Source organism: Drosophila serrata, unplaced genomic scaffold (assembly GCF_035046125.1).
Source record: "Drosophila serrata isolate PLE 108 unplaced genomic scaffold, ASM3504612v1 contig_272, whole genome shotgun sequence".
Taxonomy (NCBI): domain Eukaryota; kingdom Metazoa; phylum Arthropoda; class Insecta; order Diptera; family Drosophilidae; genus Drosophila; species Drosophila serrata.
In genome coordinates this window covers 3,365,177-3,383,585 of record NW_028257170.1, presented here as the reverse complement: position 1 = coordinate 3,383,585, position 18,409 = coordinate 3,365,177, and the positions used below count along the sequence as shown (strand labels likewise).

General features: G+C 44.2%; 4 protein-coding genes across 4 annotated transcripts; 1 reads left to right on the top strand and 3 right to left on the bottom strand.

Annotated features, from left to right (window-relative positions):
* Positions 1–510: 510 nt before the first annotated feature.
* On the top strand, positions 511–12,176 carry zye (zona pellucida domain-containing protein zye). Its single transcript, XM_086834235.1, has 4 exons — positions 511–586; positions 5,143–5,213; positions 5,285–5,526; positions 5,602–12,176. Exons 2-4 carry the CDS (start codon positions 5,172–5,174, stop codon positions 12,062–12,064), a joined length of 6,747 nt encoding a protein of 2,248 aa, XP_086690361.1. The 5' UTR covers positions 511–586; positions 5,143–5,171; the 3' UTR covers positions 12,065–12,176.
* A 111-nt stretch (positions 12,177–12,287) lies between these two features.
* On the bottom strand, positions 12,288–14,367 carry LOC110184631 (dipeptidase 3). The gene is made up of 4 exons (XM_086834241.1): positions 14,196–14,367; positions 13,013–14,136; positions 12,775–12,950; positions 12,288–12,719 (listed from the first exon to the last, which is right to left on the bottom strand). Exons 2-4 carry the CDS (start codon positions 13,844–13,846, stop codon positions 12,374–12,376), a joined length of 1,356 nt encoding a protein of 451 aa, XP_086690367.1. The 5' UTR covers positions 13,847–14,136; positions 14,196–14,367; the 3' UTR covers positions 12,288–12,373.
* LOC110184632 (integrator complex subunit 15) lies at positions 14,241–15,706 on the bottom strand. The gene is made up of 2 exons (XM_020953228.2): positions 15,372–15,706; positions 14,241–15,314 (listed from the first exon to the last, which is right to left on the bottom strand). The coding sequence occupies exons 1-2, from the start codon at positions 15,469–15,471 to the stop codon at positions 14,296–14,298; spliced, it is 1,119 nt and encodes a 372-aa protein (XP_020808887.1). The 5' UTR covers positions 15,472–15,706; the 3' UTR covers positions 14,241–14,295.
* Positions 15,707–15,728: 22 nt separating this feature from the next.
* Positions 15,729–18,302, bottom strand: LOC110184642 (putative sodium-coupled neutral amino acid transporter 12). Its single transcript, XM_020953241.2, has 4 exons — positions 18,106–18,302; positions 17,316–17,809; positions 17,033–17,253; positions 15,729–16,978 (listed from the first exon to the last, which is right to left on the bottom strand). The coding sequence occupies exons 1-4, from the start codon at positions 18,154–18,156 to the stop codon at positions 16,215–16,217; spliced, it is 1,530 nt and encodes a 509-aa protein (XP_020808900.1). The 5' UTR covers positions 18,157–18,302; the 3' UTR covers positions 15,729–16,214.
* Between the last annotated feature and the right edge of the window lie 107 nt (positions 18,303–18,409).

Below are 18,409 nucleotides of genomic sequence, written 5' to 3'. Positions count from 1 at the left end.
GTTTAAGAATCAAGTAAATGCCTATTAACTTTATATACAAATGATCCCAGTTTCTGAAACTAGTTTTCTTCGATTAAATTGAAACAAATGAAGATTTTAATCACCTAACCCCTAACATTTTTAAACTCCAGTCTCAGAGCTGGTACTATTTGGCGTATTATTTTTTGTTCATTTTCATTGCAATGCTTAGATAAATCTTAATCTATATTCCATTCTTATGGATTTATATGCGCTGCTGTCGCAGTACTTGTTTTGGGCCGCGGAATAAATTAACCCAACTCGCCAATAAATCGGAATAACCCCGCTTCAAGTTGAAAGAGTGTGCGTGTATAAAACGTAAAATAAACAACAAACAATATATAAAAGCTACTAGCATTGGTGTTTTTCTTGCTGCTATTTTACTTGCCGCGTCTTTGGATTTTTGAGGCAATATCCGAAACGATTTTTGTTAAATCATACGGCCATACGGCCGTGTGTGTATATAAACGAAGACGAGTCTCCTCGGCGCTTAGTGCGGCAACGTCCACATCGCCAGCTGCATCCCAGCGACTTATTTTAGCCCAAGCACAAGTCCCGAGCAAGTGCAGTAAGTCCTCACCTAGTGATATATGTATAGTGTTCCAAACCAAGATCGAGTGTTCGAGTGAATTTATGCGACCACCTCGGAGTGCCCGCTAATTGACGCCAAGTGCTGGCCAAGTTAATAAACTGAACCAAAGTTAAATGTGAACTCAGTGGCATAAACCATTGCATTGAAGATCGTTCAAGAAACTTAATGAAATTAAATGCAAGCTATAAACCTCATTGCAGAATCAATCACATAAATAAACTGAAATCCTATTTGGCAATTTATTCCGGTTTATGACAAAAACAAAAAACGTGGTAAAATCAATAAGCTTTGCATTTTATGGTTCGTTCCCTTAAAGCCGATACTGCCTTGTTTGGTAAATTTGTCAAGTCTACTGAAATTTGTTATATGTACATTATGATTTTAAAAAGAAATACATTAATGAAGTTATACAACTGATTTCCCTTTCAACCCACACACAATGGCCATTTCAGTATCTTAAGCCGGCTCAATTGACAAATTAAATTGGACAAAATTGTGCGGCGTCTTGTAAATCTTAAATACAAATAAATAAGTAATTGTAATCCCTACGAAAAGTAAAATATAAACTGCAGACATAACAAAAATATGTATATTTGGTTAGCTTTTCCGGTCATCAGACATGAATTGTTGAAGATTTTTATATATAGGAATTCGTTTTCTGTGAAATAAAACAAAGCTTTCAAAGTCTTTCTTATATTGATTCATTGGATAAAGATAACCTTACATTGATGCATCTTAATTAACTAAAAGAATACATTAATCACTATAAAATCTTAAATTCAGTAGCATTTTTATACGCTTCCAAAGGTATAATAATTTCAGTCAGAAGCTTAAAACTAAGTGAAGAAGTCAATTCCGACCCTATAAATCATATATATTCCTAATCAGAAACAACAGCTGAATAGATCTAGCCATGTCCGATCAAAAAATAAATTTTCCAAATTTTTCGAAAATTCGAAAAAAAGATAAGGCGTTACATCATTAAAATTTTCAAAAATTCATAAAAATTTGAATTTTCTAAAATTTTAAATTGAGTATGCAGACTTATTACACTAATAGAAACTAACATAAGAACGCTTTCCGATTTAAAATTAATGCTGTTTTGGTTTAGTTATGAGATTTTTAAGCATTGATTGTCATAGAAAAATGCAAATAAATATCGATTCAAAGAATGCGATCTTCGATTTGGTTTCATATTTTAATTGAAACTGCAAAAGTATATAAACTTGGACTTTCCGATGTTAGTTTCTTTATTGTTTTGCCATGGATAAAGATAAGAATTCTGGCTTCTATTAATAATTTACGTTTTCTTGATAAGAATAAATGCAAACGTTAATTGAAGAATATCCTTTGGCTTCAATTGATTTGCTTTTAATTTCAATACAATTTATGAAGGATTTATTTAACAACCTGTTCTGCCAGTTCAACAAACATTTTAATATGTTATAAATTAACTAAATATAATAATGCCTTAAGGGAAACAAGTATAAAAACCCGCCAACACGCTGACCTTGCTTGTGAACTTATTCTCGCCGATTTTTAATGCCTGTGATGCAAGTAATTATATCCTCGCTAAAAAGAAGAAAAATAAGAATTTATGACAGAATCATATTACTAAAATAAAACCGCTCGCCTTCGGGTTAAACCTGAAAATAATATGGATTATAAAATCTCACGGATTCTAACTGCGTACATTTTTAATATACCCATTCGGTGCAAATGAGGTTCGGAGAAGATCAATTGATTTAAGCATTTCGGGATTATTAAATGGCATTCTTTTTTGTAAATTCGTTTGCCCGTTTTTTTCTGCGCTTGTTTGTAATTATTTAAAACGCGAAACAAGTTTCACAGATCCGGTGTGCAAATGCCATTTGCATTTCGTTGTTTATTTGTCAATATTGCTAACTGTATTTTATTTATTTAAGTACCCATCGCGAATCGAGCATATATGACTTTTATGGCCCACCTGTGGGTCATCCTCCGGCACTGAAAATATTGTTTTTGCTAAATAATAATACATCTAATTTATGCTAAGCACACGACTTAAACTTAAACTCAAAATTCAAATCAAATCGCTTGTTAATGGCCTTAAAACGAGTAGTGATCATCAACGGCGAGCTACCAAATCCGCGCTCATCCCAAAATTGGCCATTAAATGAATCCGAGATCTGACCATAAAAGATAGCCAACAATGCATTTCACCGATTTGTCAATCAACTAAGGCCCAATTGTGAGAACCTACATAGGAGCTTATGGCTCAGAGAGAAATCAATCGCATTTGGACATACTACAGCATGGAGCCACTTAATATACATACTACGTGCCCATGCATACTATATTTTGATAGCTCCGATGCGATAGGGGAGTGTGGCCCGCGGACTAATCACCTGTTCGCCGTGATTAATACGAAGATCTACGCCTATGCGAGCCGCTGAAATGTCAAAAGTTCAGGGTGAAGCCATCAATGTCCAATGCTTGGAGAGGCGAAGCTGATGTTGGCCAACACAATTGAATATGATTGCCTACACACACAAAGTCCGGGAGATCTTATTCCTTCTATCTTTCCATTTCGACACCCAAATTGATTTTCAATAATGGCCTTTAAAAATTATAATTGACCAATTATAATTATTTGTGAAGTTCCCAGAACTACGAATCTTTAAATCCATCTAAATAAGACATTAACACGTTTGTTTGTTTCTTTGCTTAGCAAATTAAATAAATGACCCGACTACTAATCGAGCAGGTTGAAAAAATAACTATATCAGGGCATCGCATACTTGAGAGTGGCCCACAAATAAATGAGCAATTTTTTTGACATAGTGAACCAATTTTTATCAAATTGGATATATAATTATGCGCGACGTGCAAACTGAGATATATCTGAGGTTGGAGAGCTAATAAAAAAATTGGGTTAAGCGAGGCAAGGAGAAGCAGGCACCAAAAGAAATACCATATTAATCGCGTTGAATATGAATCGGATGTATGAATGAAGGTGGTTAGGTTAGTAGTGTTTCATCATCATAATAATCCGCTGGACATCTTGCTAATTTTATTTACAAGCGCGACGAGGTCTTGAGCTTGTATAGGGAACTATAAGTAAAAGGGGAATCTTTTGGATAAGCGAAAGCAATCTCAGCACCCAAAGGCTTTATTAATTAATTGAATCATTATCATAATCATTGATCCCAACATTGAAATTATCCAAGGAGTGACGCAAGTCTCGAGAAGAACAAACACAGAAGAAGACTCTCCTTCTCCACACGCCAAATCATCCGTAATCAAATGGTACTTTTTTCACGTCTCGTTAGCTTAATGCTTGGAATAACCTAGACAAAAGGGGCCACAATGAAAAAGCACCTAATCATCCACATCCACTTCCATAGCCACATCTCGTTTGGTAAAAACAACCGACGGAATTGCAGAAGCCGAAGCCAATGCCATAGACAAAAGGCCCCAAAAATCGAAGCCCCTTTTATTATCAACTGCGGCTAAGCAAATAGGCACTAGGCACTAGACACTCGTCACTATTTGTTTCGCCGCCGCCTCCCTTCGCTTCGTGCTGAATTTATGGATTTTGAAATCCGCCGCAGACATTTTTCTCTTTTTCTTTTTAAAGGTTAGTTGTATTATTTAAAAAACCAAACCCGTTTTAGTGCCGCGACACGGAGTCGGTGCAGCACCCTCCGTTCCATCGGGCAAAAGAGGTCCGGCTCATCTCATCACATCACATCTCGCGCGGCTCGTGCAAATACTCGTGCTCGTACTCAGCCGTAATTAGCGATAAAGAAGATCTTACCTCACCTCGCCAGGTGCTCTAGAGATGGAGATGGAGATGGAGATTGAGTTGACAAAACTCTCGGCGAACGCCTATACATATTTCGTTTATCGCCAAAAATAATTTCCTCATCGAGCTTTTACGATGCCATCGGTCAACCCTTTTCCGCCTAACCCATTAATGAGTCACGACGAAGGTCGTTTGGCCGGGGGATTAGGTTGCCACCTCGATTAACGAGTTGAAATGGGCCATAAATTAAAGTCAATATTATTAAGATAGTATGGCAATAATTATAATTTATTGAAAAAAATTAAACTCAAAAATAATCTTACCTGTCAGCGCAGATATAATTACCAGCATTAATATTTTGTTTACTTGAAGAGTATAAACTTAGATGGGCATTAATTTGGTTTTATCTTCAGATTTAAAGATTAATGTTGAGCCGATGTTTCATTAAATATGGAAATTCCTTAAAGTAAAGCAATAATATTTATAGTTTTAACCCTGTCATTTTACTTCAGACCTTGCTAGTTACTTTTTTAGATTTTACTTAAATATATTCCTCAATAAATACCATTGTAAAAGTCAACAATTAATATTTAATGATCTGTCATTAGTTTAGATCGGAAATATTAGAAACGAGTATATGGTTATAGAGTTGACTTTAATACTTTAATAATAAGTCTTTTAACTCTTTAATAACACAACCTCTATAAATTTATCTTTTACAACATTTTCATTTACTTGATCACAGAATAAAGCTTAAGACTTATAATAAAGAAGATGGTCAACATCGGCCACATATTCGTGTGGACCTTGCTCTTGGTGAGTGCAATCACATGGAATCTCTAGAGATCGCAATCAGTTTATGAATATTATTCCGATTAACGTTCAAGGCCATTACTTCGAGCACTGATCTGAGCCGCGATGACACTCTCAACGATGTTTTGAGTGAACTTGAATTCGACGACGACTCTTCGTCCAGATTAATCCGCGACACATCTTTGTCGGCCAAAAACATCGAGAAGATCGATGTAAAATGCGACCAAGGCAATGGCATGTTGGTCGAGGTGGAGTTCTCGGAGGACTTTGAAGGAGTCATCTACAGTCAGGGATACTTTAACGATCCCAAGTGCAAGTATGTTTTCCAATATTAATATATGGGAGGGAGTTCAGTTTTCTATAATTAATGTTATTGTTTTTCGTCCAAAAGCTATGTAAAGGGCGACAGAGCTGGTCGCAACTTTGTATTCTCTGTGCCATATGACGGTTGCGGCAGCAAGCCCGCCTGCTCCGTGTGCGCCTCCGTCGAGAATATCCTGATCATCCAGGATGACAGGGACATTCAGAATAGCTTCGATATTGCGCGGAAAATATCGTGCAGTCGGGGCGATGAGCGGGAGAAAACCGTGTACTTCAAGCCATTTGTGGTGGACATGCTGGAGGTCATTTCCGTGGACACTCCCAGTGGTCCCGTCAAGTGCTGGATGGAAATCGGCATTGGCACTCCGCCCAACATCAAGCCCATTGTGGGAAGTCTCAGTCTCGGAGCCGACATCACGTTCACCATCAACGTGGAGCACTCGGAGCAGTCGTGGGATGTTAATATCCTGCAGTGCTACGCCTCGGACGACATGGACTTCGAAGCCCGAACCACAAAGAGGCTGCAGCTCTCGGACAAGCGAGGCTGCTCGATTAAGAAGAAGATATTTGGGGAGTGGAGAAGATACGAGGGGGCCTCCAGTCTCACCTCCACCTACTATAACACCCTGAAGGCCTTCCGGTTCCCCGATCGGTCCCAGGTCTACCTAAAGTGCGACATTGAGCTTTGTAATGGCGCCTGCCAGAGGGATAACTCTTGTGACGATTCCAATAATATCTTTTGCCCAGAGGACCCCACAGATCCGCGGAGACATCCCTCTTGTGGCGATTCCAGGACCATCTCGTGCCCCGAGGATTCCACAGACCCGCTGTGTCTACAGAATCACCTGAAGAATACAACGCCAAAGCCTCGCTGCTATCCCGGGTCAAGGGATCCAGGTTGCCAGACACCCACCGTGCCACAAACCACCATAAGAATTCCCATAACATCAACATTTTCGCCGAAACCGCGCTGCTACCCGGGATCGCGCGATCCTAGTTGTCCGCAACCGCCAACATCTAAGCCCAGGTGTTACCCGGGATCCGATGACCCTGAATGCCAGCCAGCTACTTATCTTCCGCCCACAACGAGAAGAGTTCCGGACCGCACGCCGAAGCCACGTTGCTATCCTGGATCAACTGATCCCAGTTGCCAACCCGCCACAAGGATACCAACTACCACAACGAAACCAAAATGCTACCCAGGATCCAATGACATAGAGTGCCAACCAGCCACTTATCTCCCACCGACCACAAAGAGAGTAACAATTCCAACAAAGTCACCTGTAGTTACATCGAAGCCCAGGTGCTACCCAGGCTCATCCGATCCCGAATGTGAACCAGCAACTTACTCTCCTCCGACAACAAGGACTCCGCTGACCACTTCCAAGCCAAATTGCTATCCAGGCTCTACTGATAGTCGATGCCCAAGAGTAACGACTACCAGACCAAGATGTTATCCGGGGTCTACAGATCCCCAGTGTCAACCAGCTACATATCTTCCCCCAGCAACTGCAAGGACAACGATTCCAACTGTTAGGCCAACATACACCACACCTGCAACGAGGACACCAATAACAACGTCGAAGCCAAATTGTTATCCAGGCTCAACAGATAGACGCTGCCCGCAGAAGCCTCCAACAACACAGGAACCAAGGTGCTATCCTGGATCTAAGAACCCTGAGTGTCAACCAGCAACTAGAGTTCCCCTCACAACACCCAAGCCGAGATGTTATCCTGGCTCATCAGATCCCGAGTGCCAACCAGCAACATATCTTCCTCCAGTGACTGCGAGGACAACGATTCCGACAGTTAAGCCTAGGTGCTATCCAGGATCTACTGACCCTGAATGTCAACCAGCCACTTACGCTCCTCCGACAACAAGGGCTCCGATTACTACATCCAAGCCCAATTGCTATCCAGGCTCTTCGGACCCCCGTTGTCCGAAGATTCCACCTACCACGCCACAGCCAAAGTGCTACCCCGGCTCTTCAGATCCTGAATGCCTTAACTGTTTCCCCGGATCGCCTGATCCAAGATGCCCCAAGGTTCCAACAACTCGGAGGGCAGGATGTTATGAGGGTTCGGATGATCCTAAATGCCAGCCTGCTACATATCTACCACCATCGACCTATCGTCCGCCTACGATTGCACCAAAACCTCGATGCTATCCAGGATCGAAGGACCCTAGGTGCCCGCAGGAACCTCGGCCAACAACGAAAGCACCAATTCCAACAGAAAAACCAAGGTGCTATCCAGGATCCAATGATCCTGTGTGCCAACCACCGACGACTAGAACGCCAATAACTACTTCTAAGCCTAATTGTTATCCGGGTTCCACTGACAGGCGGTGTCCGAAGGAGCCAGTGACGACTCTCAAACCAAGATGCTATCCTGGCTCAAATGATCCTGAATGTCAACCTGCAACTTATTCTCCTCCGACGACGCGGACTCCAATTACTACATCCAAGCCGAATTGCTATCCAGGATCAACTGATAGCCGGTGCCCAAGAGTGACGACCCAACGGCCAAAATGTTATCCAGGATCTACAGATCCTGAGTGCCAGCCAGCCACTTATCTGCCACCCATAACTAGGCGTACAACGATTGCTACTGCAAATCCAAGGTGTTATCCAGGATCTACTGACCCTGAATGTCAGCCAGCCACTTCTGCTCCTCCGACAACAAGGACACCAATAACCACTTCCAAGCCCAATTGTTATCCAGGATCCACTGATAGCCGGTGCCCAAGAATAACGACTCAAAGGCCAAAATGCTATCCAAGATCTACAGATCCTGAGTGCCAGCCAGCCACTTATCTGCCACCCACAACTAGGCGTACAACGATTGCTACTGCAAAGCCAAGGTGTTATCCAGGATCTACTGACCCTGAATGTCAGCCAGCCACTTCTGCTCCTCCGACAACAAGGACACCAATAACCACTTCCAAGCCTAATTGTTATCCAGGATCCACTGATAGTCGGTGCCCAAGAATAACGACTCAAAGGCCCAAATGCTATCCAGGATCTACAGATCCTGAGTGCCAGCCAGCCACATATCTGCCACCCACAACTAGGCGTACAGCGATTGCTACTGCAAAGCCAAGGTGTTATCCAGGATCTACCGACCCTGCATGTCTCCCAGCCACTTCTGCTCCTCCAACAACGAGAACTCCGATTACTACCTCCAAGCCGAATTGCTATCCAGGCTCTTCGGACCCCCGATGCCCGAAGATTCCCCCTTCCACGCCACAGCCCAAGTGCTATCCGGGATCTTCAGATCCTGAATGTTTGAATTGTTTCCCGGGATCGCCTGACCCAAGGTGCCCCAAAGTGCCGACAACCAGGAGGGCAGGCTGCTATGACGGTTCGGATGATCCAAGATGCCAGCCTGCTACTTACTTGCCACCATCAACTCATCGTCCACCCACTGTTGCGCCTAAGCCCAATTGCTACCCAGGATCACCGGATCCACGGTGTCCGGCAGTTACAAAGGCAACAACACTTAAACCACCAGTAACTACATCGAAGCCAAGATGTTATCCAGGCTCTTCAGATCCCGAGTGCCAACCAGCCACTTATATCCCACCGACAACAAGGAGAGTAACAATTCCAACAAAGTCACAGGTAACGACATCGAAACCTAGGTGCTACCCAGGCTCAAGTGATCCTGAATGTCAACCTGCAACTTATTCTCCTCCGACGACGCGGACTCCAATTACTACATCCAAGCCGAATTGCTATCCAGGATCCACTGATAGTCGGTGCCCAAGAATAACGACTCAAAGGCCAAAATGCTATCCAGGATCTACAGATCCTGAGTGCCAGCCAGCCACTTATCTGCCACCCACAACTAGGCGTACAACAATTGCTACTGCAAAGCCAAGGTGCTATCCAGGATCTACTGACCCTGAATGTCAGCCAGCCACTTACACTCCTCCGACAACAAGGACACCAATAACCACTTCCAAGCCTAATTGTTATCCAGGATCCACTGATAGTCGGTGCCCAAGGATAACGACTCAAAGGCCAAAATGCTATCCAGGATCTACAGATTCTGAGTGCCAGCCAGCCACTTATCTGCCACCCACAACTAGGCGTACAACAATTGCTACTGCAAAGCCAAGGTGCTATCCAGGATCTACTGACCCTGAATGTCAGCCAGCCACTTACACTCCTCCGACAACAAGGACACCAATAACCACTTCCAAGCCTAATTGTTATCCAGGATCCACTGATAGTCGGTGCCCAAGAATAACGACTCAAAGGCCAAAATGCTATCCAGGATCTACAGATCCTGAGTGCCAGCCAGCCACTTATCTGCCACCCACAACTAGGCGTACAACGATTGCTACTGCAAAGCCAAGGTGTTATCCAGGATCTACTGACCCTGCATGTCTCCCAGCCACTTCTGCTCCTCCAACAACGAGAACTCCGATTACTACCTCCAAGCCGAATTGCTATCCAGGCTCTGCGGATCCCCGGTGCCCGAAGATTCCCCCTTCCACGCCACAGCCCAAGTGCTATCCGGGATCTTCAGATCCTGAATGTTTGAATTGTTTCCCGGGATCGCCTGACCCAAGGTGCCCCAAAGTGCCGACTACCAGGAGGGCAGGCTGCTATGACGGTTCGGATGATCCAAGATGTCAGCCTGCCACTTACTTGCCACCATCAACTCATCGTCCACCCACTGTTGCGCCTAAGCCCAATTGCTACCCAGGATCAACGGATCCACGGTGTCCGGCAACAACAATTAGAACACCAATAACTACATCTAAGCCAAGATGTTATCCAGGCTCATCAGATCCTGAGTGTCAACCAGCAACTTATATTCCTCCAGTGACTGCAAGAACCACTTTTTCAACTACCAGGCCCACTTATTCTCCTCCTACAACGAGGACGTCTATAACTACGTCGAAGCCAAATTGTTATCCAGGATCGACAGATAGACGCTGCCCGCAATTGCCTCCAACAACACAAGAACCGAGGTGCTATCCTGGATCTAAGAACCCTGAGTGTCAACCAGCAACTAGAGTTCCCATTACAACACCCAAGCCAAGATGTTATCCTGGCTCATCAGATCCCGAGTGCCAACCAGCCACTTATCTTCCTCCAGTAACAACAAGAACCACGATTCAAACTGCTAGGCCCACTTACACTCCGAATACAACGAGAACGCCTATAACTACTTCAAAGCCAAATTGCTATCCAGGCTCAACTGATAGTCGGTGCCCAAAGGAACCAGTCCCGACACCGAAACCTAGGTGTTATCCGGGCTCAACGGATCCAGAGTGTCAACCAGCCACTTACTTGCCACCAGTTACGGTACGGACGACAATTCCAACGGCTAAGCCTAGGTGTTATCCGGGCTCAAGCGATCCTGACTGTCAACCAGCAACTTACGTTCCTCCGACGACTAGGACTCCTGTAACTACTTCCAAGCCGAATTGCTATCCAGGATCAACTGATAGTCGGTGCCCAAGAGTAACGACTGAAAGGCCGAAATGCTATCCAGGATCTACAGATCCTGAGTGCCAGCCAGCCACTTACACTCCTCCTACAACAAGGACTCCAATTACTACTTCCAAACCCAATTGCTATCCAGGCTCTTCGGACCCCCGTTGTCCGAAAATTCCACCTACCACGCCACAGCCAAAGTGCTATCCCGGCTCTTCAGATCCTGAATGCCTTAACTGCTTCCCCGGATCGCCTGATCCAAGATGCCCAAAGGTTCCAACAACTAGGAGGGCAGGATGTTACGAGGGTTCGGATGATCCGAAATGCCAGCCTGCCACTTACTTGCCACCATCAAGTCATCGTCCTCCGACTATTGCACCAAAGCCCAATTGCTATCCTGGATCTACCGATCCAAGGTGTCCAACAGTTTCACAGCCGACAACAATAAGAACACCAATTACTACACAAAGGCCAAAGTGTTTCCCGGGCTCATCTGATCCTGACTGCGTGCCAGTAACGTACTCGCCCCCGACAACAAGAACACCTGTAACCACTTCCAAGCCTAACTGTTATCCAGGCTCAAAGGACAGACGTTGTCCGCAAGAACCAACGCCAACTAATAGGCCTAGCTGCTATCCAGGCTCCCCAGATCCTGAATGCCTGGTGGTAACAACGACTAGGACGGTGATCGACGCTACCACGCCAGTTTACTGCTACCCGGGATCCATCGATCCACGTTGTCCTGACTCTGGCTACAGGGGCACCAGTCGAATTCCTGCCACATATCTGCCACCATTGAGCGATCCTGGTTACGATAGAACCATTCGTAACGCGAAGACCTCCTTCTTCAAGGAGATCAACCATTTGGCCTTCACGGACAACAATGTCTTCGAACTGGACGACGACGAGGCCGAGCCATCGAGAGTGAAGCGTGATGTGGGATCCGATGACCAGGCCCTGGATCAAAACGAGGATCTCCTTTCCCGGAAGATTGTTAAGCGCGAGGCAAACGAGCGGCCATCAGAGCAAGAAGTGATTTCCCTGACTCTCGGAGTGCGGATGGGCATCAGTGTAAAATAGTCGTTGAAGTTCTAGTAGCCGTTAAGCGTAACCATATTATAATATGTCCATACACCGATATGTATTTAACCTAGAATAATATTCATTAAATATAAACCTATGTACAAATGTACAGCTCGACCAAGGCGCTGAATCGGGGGATAAGGGAAAGTCCGTTAAGGATAACATAATCTCATCTAAATATGCTCATACTTTCACTTACAATTAAAGTTGTACGCACCGATTGTAATTTAATAATATAATTAAATAGTTCGGTAATTATGTGTGTGTGAGAACAAACGCTAATTGAGCTAATTAAAGGAGCTGCTCTTAAGACTCCGGATAGCGGCAATAGGAGTTGCTCTCGATGGACTCGTGCGGAATCCATTCCTCGTACAGCGGCAGTCGGTTCTTCAGGGTCTCGATCTCGCGCAGAATCCGCATTACATTGCCGCCCACCAGCTTCTTGATGGCCGCATTACCCCAGACTCGATCCCGGGCCAGTTCGGCCAGCAGCAGGGCATAGCTTTTGGGTGCACCACCTAATCCAATGTGATCCACACCGGCCACCTTGCGCACATAGTTAATAGCAGTGATGGCCTCCCGGACGCCCAGAGTCCGATCTCCGCAGCGCTCCAAGTTGAGCAGTATCACTCCTCCGTTTTCGGGCAACAGGCTTGGGTTTATGGATAGGATTAGATGAGTAAGATGCGGTTCAAGTGGTATATTACCTTAGTACGTGGTCGGGAATGGATGCTATGTTGGTGCTGTTGCACATGGAAAGCGGTGTGGCGTTTGTGAGGAGTACAGGCGCCTTGGCCGTTTTCAAGACGGCCAACATGGCAGCCTCGCTAAGCATCGATATCTCCACAAGCATTCCCAGACGATTCATCTCGAAGAGCATAGTCTGAAAGCGGAAAAAAATATATTTATCAATTACTAATTAATTATTAATTTTTAATTACTAACCTGTCCGAATTCGTTGAAGGAATTCGTCACATTCTCCTCGACAAGGTAATCGGGCCTTCGGATGGCCGCTGCCGCCCAAGGAGTGGTGCACTCTAAGCTGGTGATGGACACGAACCGAGCTCCCAACAAATAGATTGAGCGGAGAACCGCCGTGCTGGTACCGAGGGCATGACCTCCACTGATGCCCATTAAAACTGCCACTTCGCCACGGATATGTGTCTGCTCCATCTCATCGGCGGATTCCACAATGTGCATGAGATCGCTGGCTGCGGTGATGCGCTTGGCCCTATCGATACCCTCCAGCGTGAGCTGCACTGCGTCCAGGTACTGGGCTCCGCACGGCACGGCAATGGGCCAGAGCACAGCCCCAATGTGATTCTGTCGCACCTCGAACAGATTGCTGCTGTTCAGATTCATGGTGCTGGGTGGCTTCCAGGAGCCCTCGATTAGGGGCGACTCCGTCAGCAGGCGGCGTATGAAAGCTAGCCGAGCCTCCAGAAGCGATGAGGAGCGGAGTTGCAGAGCCAGGGGTATCCCTCCGGCCATGGCGATGCAGATTAGTACCACACCCACGCCCAGTAGAATCTTGCGACCCCTGGATCTCTCTGGACGTTCGCCCGAGGACTCGCTGCAGGAGTCCTTCTTGGTACTGTAGGTGGGTATGCCGCCATTGGAACACCTAATCTTTTCGGTTCCGCCACCGAACTTGGTTATCTCCGCGGGTAGCTCGATGTCCGCTATCTCCGTGAACACAAAACATTGTTGCTTGCAGTGCGGCTGATGCTGGTGCAGAGGATGGACCTCGAGGAATTCGCGGCTCGGCACAGGATTCATTGCATCATTTATATGAAATGCCAAGTGAGTACCCTCTCAGAGGTTACCGAACGACGTTTTGGTTTCTATTCAACAAGCTTGCACCGCAACTAAAGCATGAAACTGGAAGAGTATTGATTTTTACCACATTGCCGCAGGTCCTTTCAACTGCCCATTACTTGATTTCAAGGACATGCGCGGTATACCTTTCCTATCGGTATGGCAGCATCCGAACTGCCCGGGCTAAGATTATTTTCAAATAAAATAATAGAAAAAAGCATACTGAATAAAATATAAATTCTTGGGAAATTCTGGGAGGATCATTGCTCAATTGAGGAGTTAACAAAAGTATTTAGAAAGTGCAACTTACATTTTTAGTACCCTTAAAACATGGTGATAAAGCTAATCCCATAAGTTGTTTGTCAAGTCGGTGTAAAATTTTTTATATTTTAATTCACTTTCATATTCTACTATTTCTTGTGAGCGGCTATAACGATCTTCATCAGTTTATGTGGGGGTAAAGATTCCAGGACACATAGCAACTGTATCTGATTGGTGATGCAGTTTGAGCTTAAAGCAATTTGTACGGCTTGGGCAAAACGTTCCATGCACTTCTGATAGGGTGCATCCGTATCCGGGTCCGCCTTCGACTCGCTGAGACGAGCGCAATGGTTCTGCAGGGATTGCACAATTTGCATGAGGTCCTGGATGGGCAGAGCAGTGGTCTCTCCGCTGCTAACTAGCTGCTGGAGCGTTCGCAGGAGAGATAGATGCAGATTGCTGTAGGCAGGCCTGTTGGAAACTAAGGGAGCCAGCACCACCCATCGTAAAAGTCCGGCCAAAGGGGTAGCGAAGGGCATAGCTATAGCACCTGCAGGCAGAATCAAGGGCTGCTGCGAAGCTTGACACAACGTGGGATTCTCCGTCATCCATTCAGTAATTGTGTCCAGCAACGCATCTGGAGGCGGTGTCAGTACATGGGAGCGCTGCTCGTTCAGATAGAGATCCGCCACGGCCACCATAAAGTTGGCCGCAAAGTGTGACCCAACCATCGGCAAATGCTTTAGTTGCTCGGGCGTCTTTCGCGTGTATGATATAAAGTCGCTAACTATATTTTGCGCCACCTCCAAGCTGAGTGGAGTTTTGCAGCCCACCTGCTGCATCCAGGTGCCGGCGGAGGAGAGCAGCGGCGCTACGGAACCGGAAACTGCTGTGCTTATAAGCCGGGACAGAAGCTTGGAGCGTTGGGGGGTCAAGTGACTGCCGAACAATGAAAGGAATATGGCATTGCGGGTGGCATCCCTGCCGGGCCGCGAGAAATACTCAATCAGCGCAATGATCAGCTGAAACTCCTGAAACAAGTTCAACTGACTGATCGGCAGCGCCTGCGACTTTAGGGGGCCATCCTTGGCGCTCCTCTCCAGAAATATGTACTCCGATATGATTTGCATCACCATGTTCTGCTTATTTCGGCTGGCAATCAAGGTTTCTGCAAATTCAATAGGTAAAGCTACATAAATGCTTAAAATTGGAAAAATTAGTTTACCTAATCGAGTTAGTGCCTCCACGGCGCAGGTGGGATAGTTTTCCAGCTTCATATCCATCTTTCTGAGGCCCGCCTTGTTGTTGTCCACAGATAAAGACATTTGTACTTCCTACTAATTGTGTTAATTAATCATAGATAAGCTTATAAACTACAAAAAGCGTAGAAAAACAAAATAAAAACAATTGTTAACTATATCTTTTTTTTTGGAGATGTGGAGATTTCGATAGACTGTTCGATAGCTATACACATTCTGATGTATGGACTAAGGCCACACTGTTATAAAATATCCGTTATCCGTTATTCTACGGATAAAAAGTTTCATTTGAATATTTTCATATTAATATATTTTAAAAACAGTTGTATTTAAATTAACATTTATTAAATTCGTGTAACACTTAAGATTTATATTTTATATATTTTTGCATAATTGTTAAATTATTTACCATTTAAAAAATCCAAATAGTTCCATAAATTTAATAGAGGTTTAGTTTAGTCTTAAGTTTGCAACGAAATGAAGGAGTCATGTAATTTTTCAATTTTTATATTAAATTAACGAATTTTTAAAAATGTTGATATATTTAGTTTGCAGAAAGGTTATTAATTTAAAACCATATATTAAGAATATATATTTTAAATAGGGTTTCCATTAACATATTTAATATAATAACGCTATTGAAATTTATTTTTGTTTTTCACAGCCGATTTCAATACTCACTTACAATCCTAAAAAATTCGCATTTTAAAATGAATTCTTCTCTTAAAATATATGTACAACTACAAATCTATAATTGATTCGTGATAAGACAAGTAAAAATACCTGTGCTAGTTGGGCAATAAGTTACTTTAGCTAAATAAATTAATAGATACAAGGCAGACGCATAAAATGGACCAAATTAAAACGAAAACAAGCCAAGCACTGGACTTGAAGGGACTTTGGAACTGATTTACAACGCCGCTTCCCAGAAGCTCCGAGCACGTTTTTCTTGCAAAATACACCAGGAAAATTGGGATTAGATACTGTATTCCAGTTCCAGCATACGTACCAGTAAAAGCCACTAAACTGGACAGACTTTCGGTGAAATATGTAATACAGAACGGCGGAATGATGGCGAATAGAGGGAAAATCAGGCGGACGAGGAGGCTGTACGACTCGTATTGGGACATGTCTAGAAACAGAGCTTGGAGATTGTTTTTCAGGGTTATGGCCACGATGGGGAAGCTGGTCGACAGGGTAAAGATGGGGAAGAGAGCAAGGAAGTAATCAATGCAAATTAAAAGACCCGACCAAAAGTCTATGTAGGTCACATCGTAGGGGAGGAAGTCCAAAGTGTAAAGATCTTCGATTCGCTCAAAGGCAAATATGCCTGTCATGGCTAGTAAAATGTAAAATGCACAGATGACAATATAGTCAATAGACAGAATCTTCGATACCATCGACTTGTGCTTGAGTGGTGCCAGCAGACTGGGCAAGGAGTGGTGGCACATAAAGGAGTAGACACAAGCGCCAAAAAGCGACGGAATACCATACACATTAAAGCTCTCTGGGTGTCCCCTGGCACCTTGAGTAATTAGTAGCTTCAACGATATACAGATCATCAGCGTAAAGGCTGTAAAACAAAAGTGATAAGACTTTTCAATCGACAATCTCTGGCCTTACTTACCCAACCAACGGAAGACAGCGGTTAGCATCTGCAAATATTTGGTTTTTTGTACATTGAAAGCAGCAAAAGGACCGAAGATTAGGGTGAATCCGATCAAAAACACTCTGTACATGCTAAGCCGAGATATGGTGTGTTCCCTCCAACAGGGTCGCGCTGTGTTGTTCTTAAAATCTCCCGGCCATAACATTAAATTATTCGCATCTGTTCCATTGGTGTGGTCACTAAAGTTTAAATAATTGTATTTTTAGCAACCAGGGAAGCACGCCAGCAATCAGATACTCACCACACAACGTCCCGCAGACTTCTTGCCACGGCGGCAGAATATATGCTCAGGTCGCCGTACAGATATACTATCAGGCAGAGATAAAACATAATGCGTCCGAATTCGTTGAAGAAGAGTGTCGCCATTTCCCCAAGCTCGAATTTGTGTGACAGCTGATAGTAGTGGAACTCCCTGTTCTGGATGGTCAGCGGCACGCGCTCAAAGTCGCCAACCTGATCCGTTCCAGATGCCAGGGAAACCTCGTCCGCATTGTCGTCGTTCTCACTGCTTTCCGCCGAACTCCTGGTTTGGCGCAAAGCCTGCAGCGTTTGCCAGTTCCGGATGGCATTTGCACAGGCCATGGCCTCGATAATAAAAGTGACGGTCATGTAGCTGACTATGGCTAACAGCACGATAACAATCAAGCTCAGCATCCACCCCGCCTTGGCGAAAACACCAGGCAGAGTTAAAGCTCCAGTTCCCACAATAAGATTGAAGATGAATATGAAGCCGACCTATGAATACAAAAAAAAAGAATATATGCATTACTCATGGAAGAAAAAAGAAGCAACAGATGTTTCGTTTTCGGTATCAGAATCCGGCAGGAATTTTGCCTACGCAGCTAAAATTGTGCAATCACTTGTTTGTACAGACATACATAAATGCAATTACATTCACTCCCAGTTCATAAAGGAGAAGCTGAACTAGATAAGTGTACACATGGTCACTGAACCCAACTAAACATAGTAGATAGTAAACAGGGAACTAGTGCATGTTTTTTTCTGTCCAAAGTAACTCGCTTGCTTCTTACCAAATTCGAGTACGTGGGTGCGGCCTCTCTTCCGTTGACCAAGCGGGGCATCTTGAAAATGCTGGTTTCTTTGTCTTTTTTAAAAACAGGCTTCCGCTCTATTCAATTCAATTCAATCAATGCGCAAACAAAAAACAATAATAGAGGAGCAATTCGATTCAGTGTGACCAGGTTGCTACACACAAAATAAACCGAATAGGTGGGACTAACGCCATAACATGTTTAATTTAAATTAATTTTACAACCACAAAAATAAATTGTAAAAAGATAATAAATGTTTTAATTGATGCAATCAGCTTGGCAT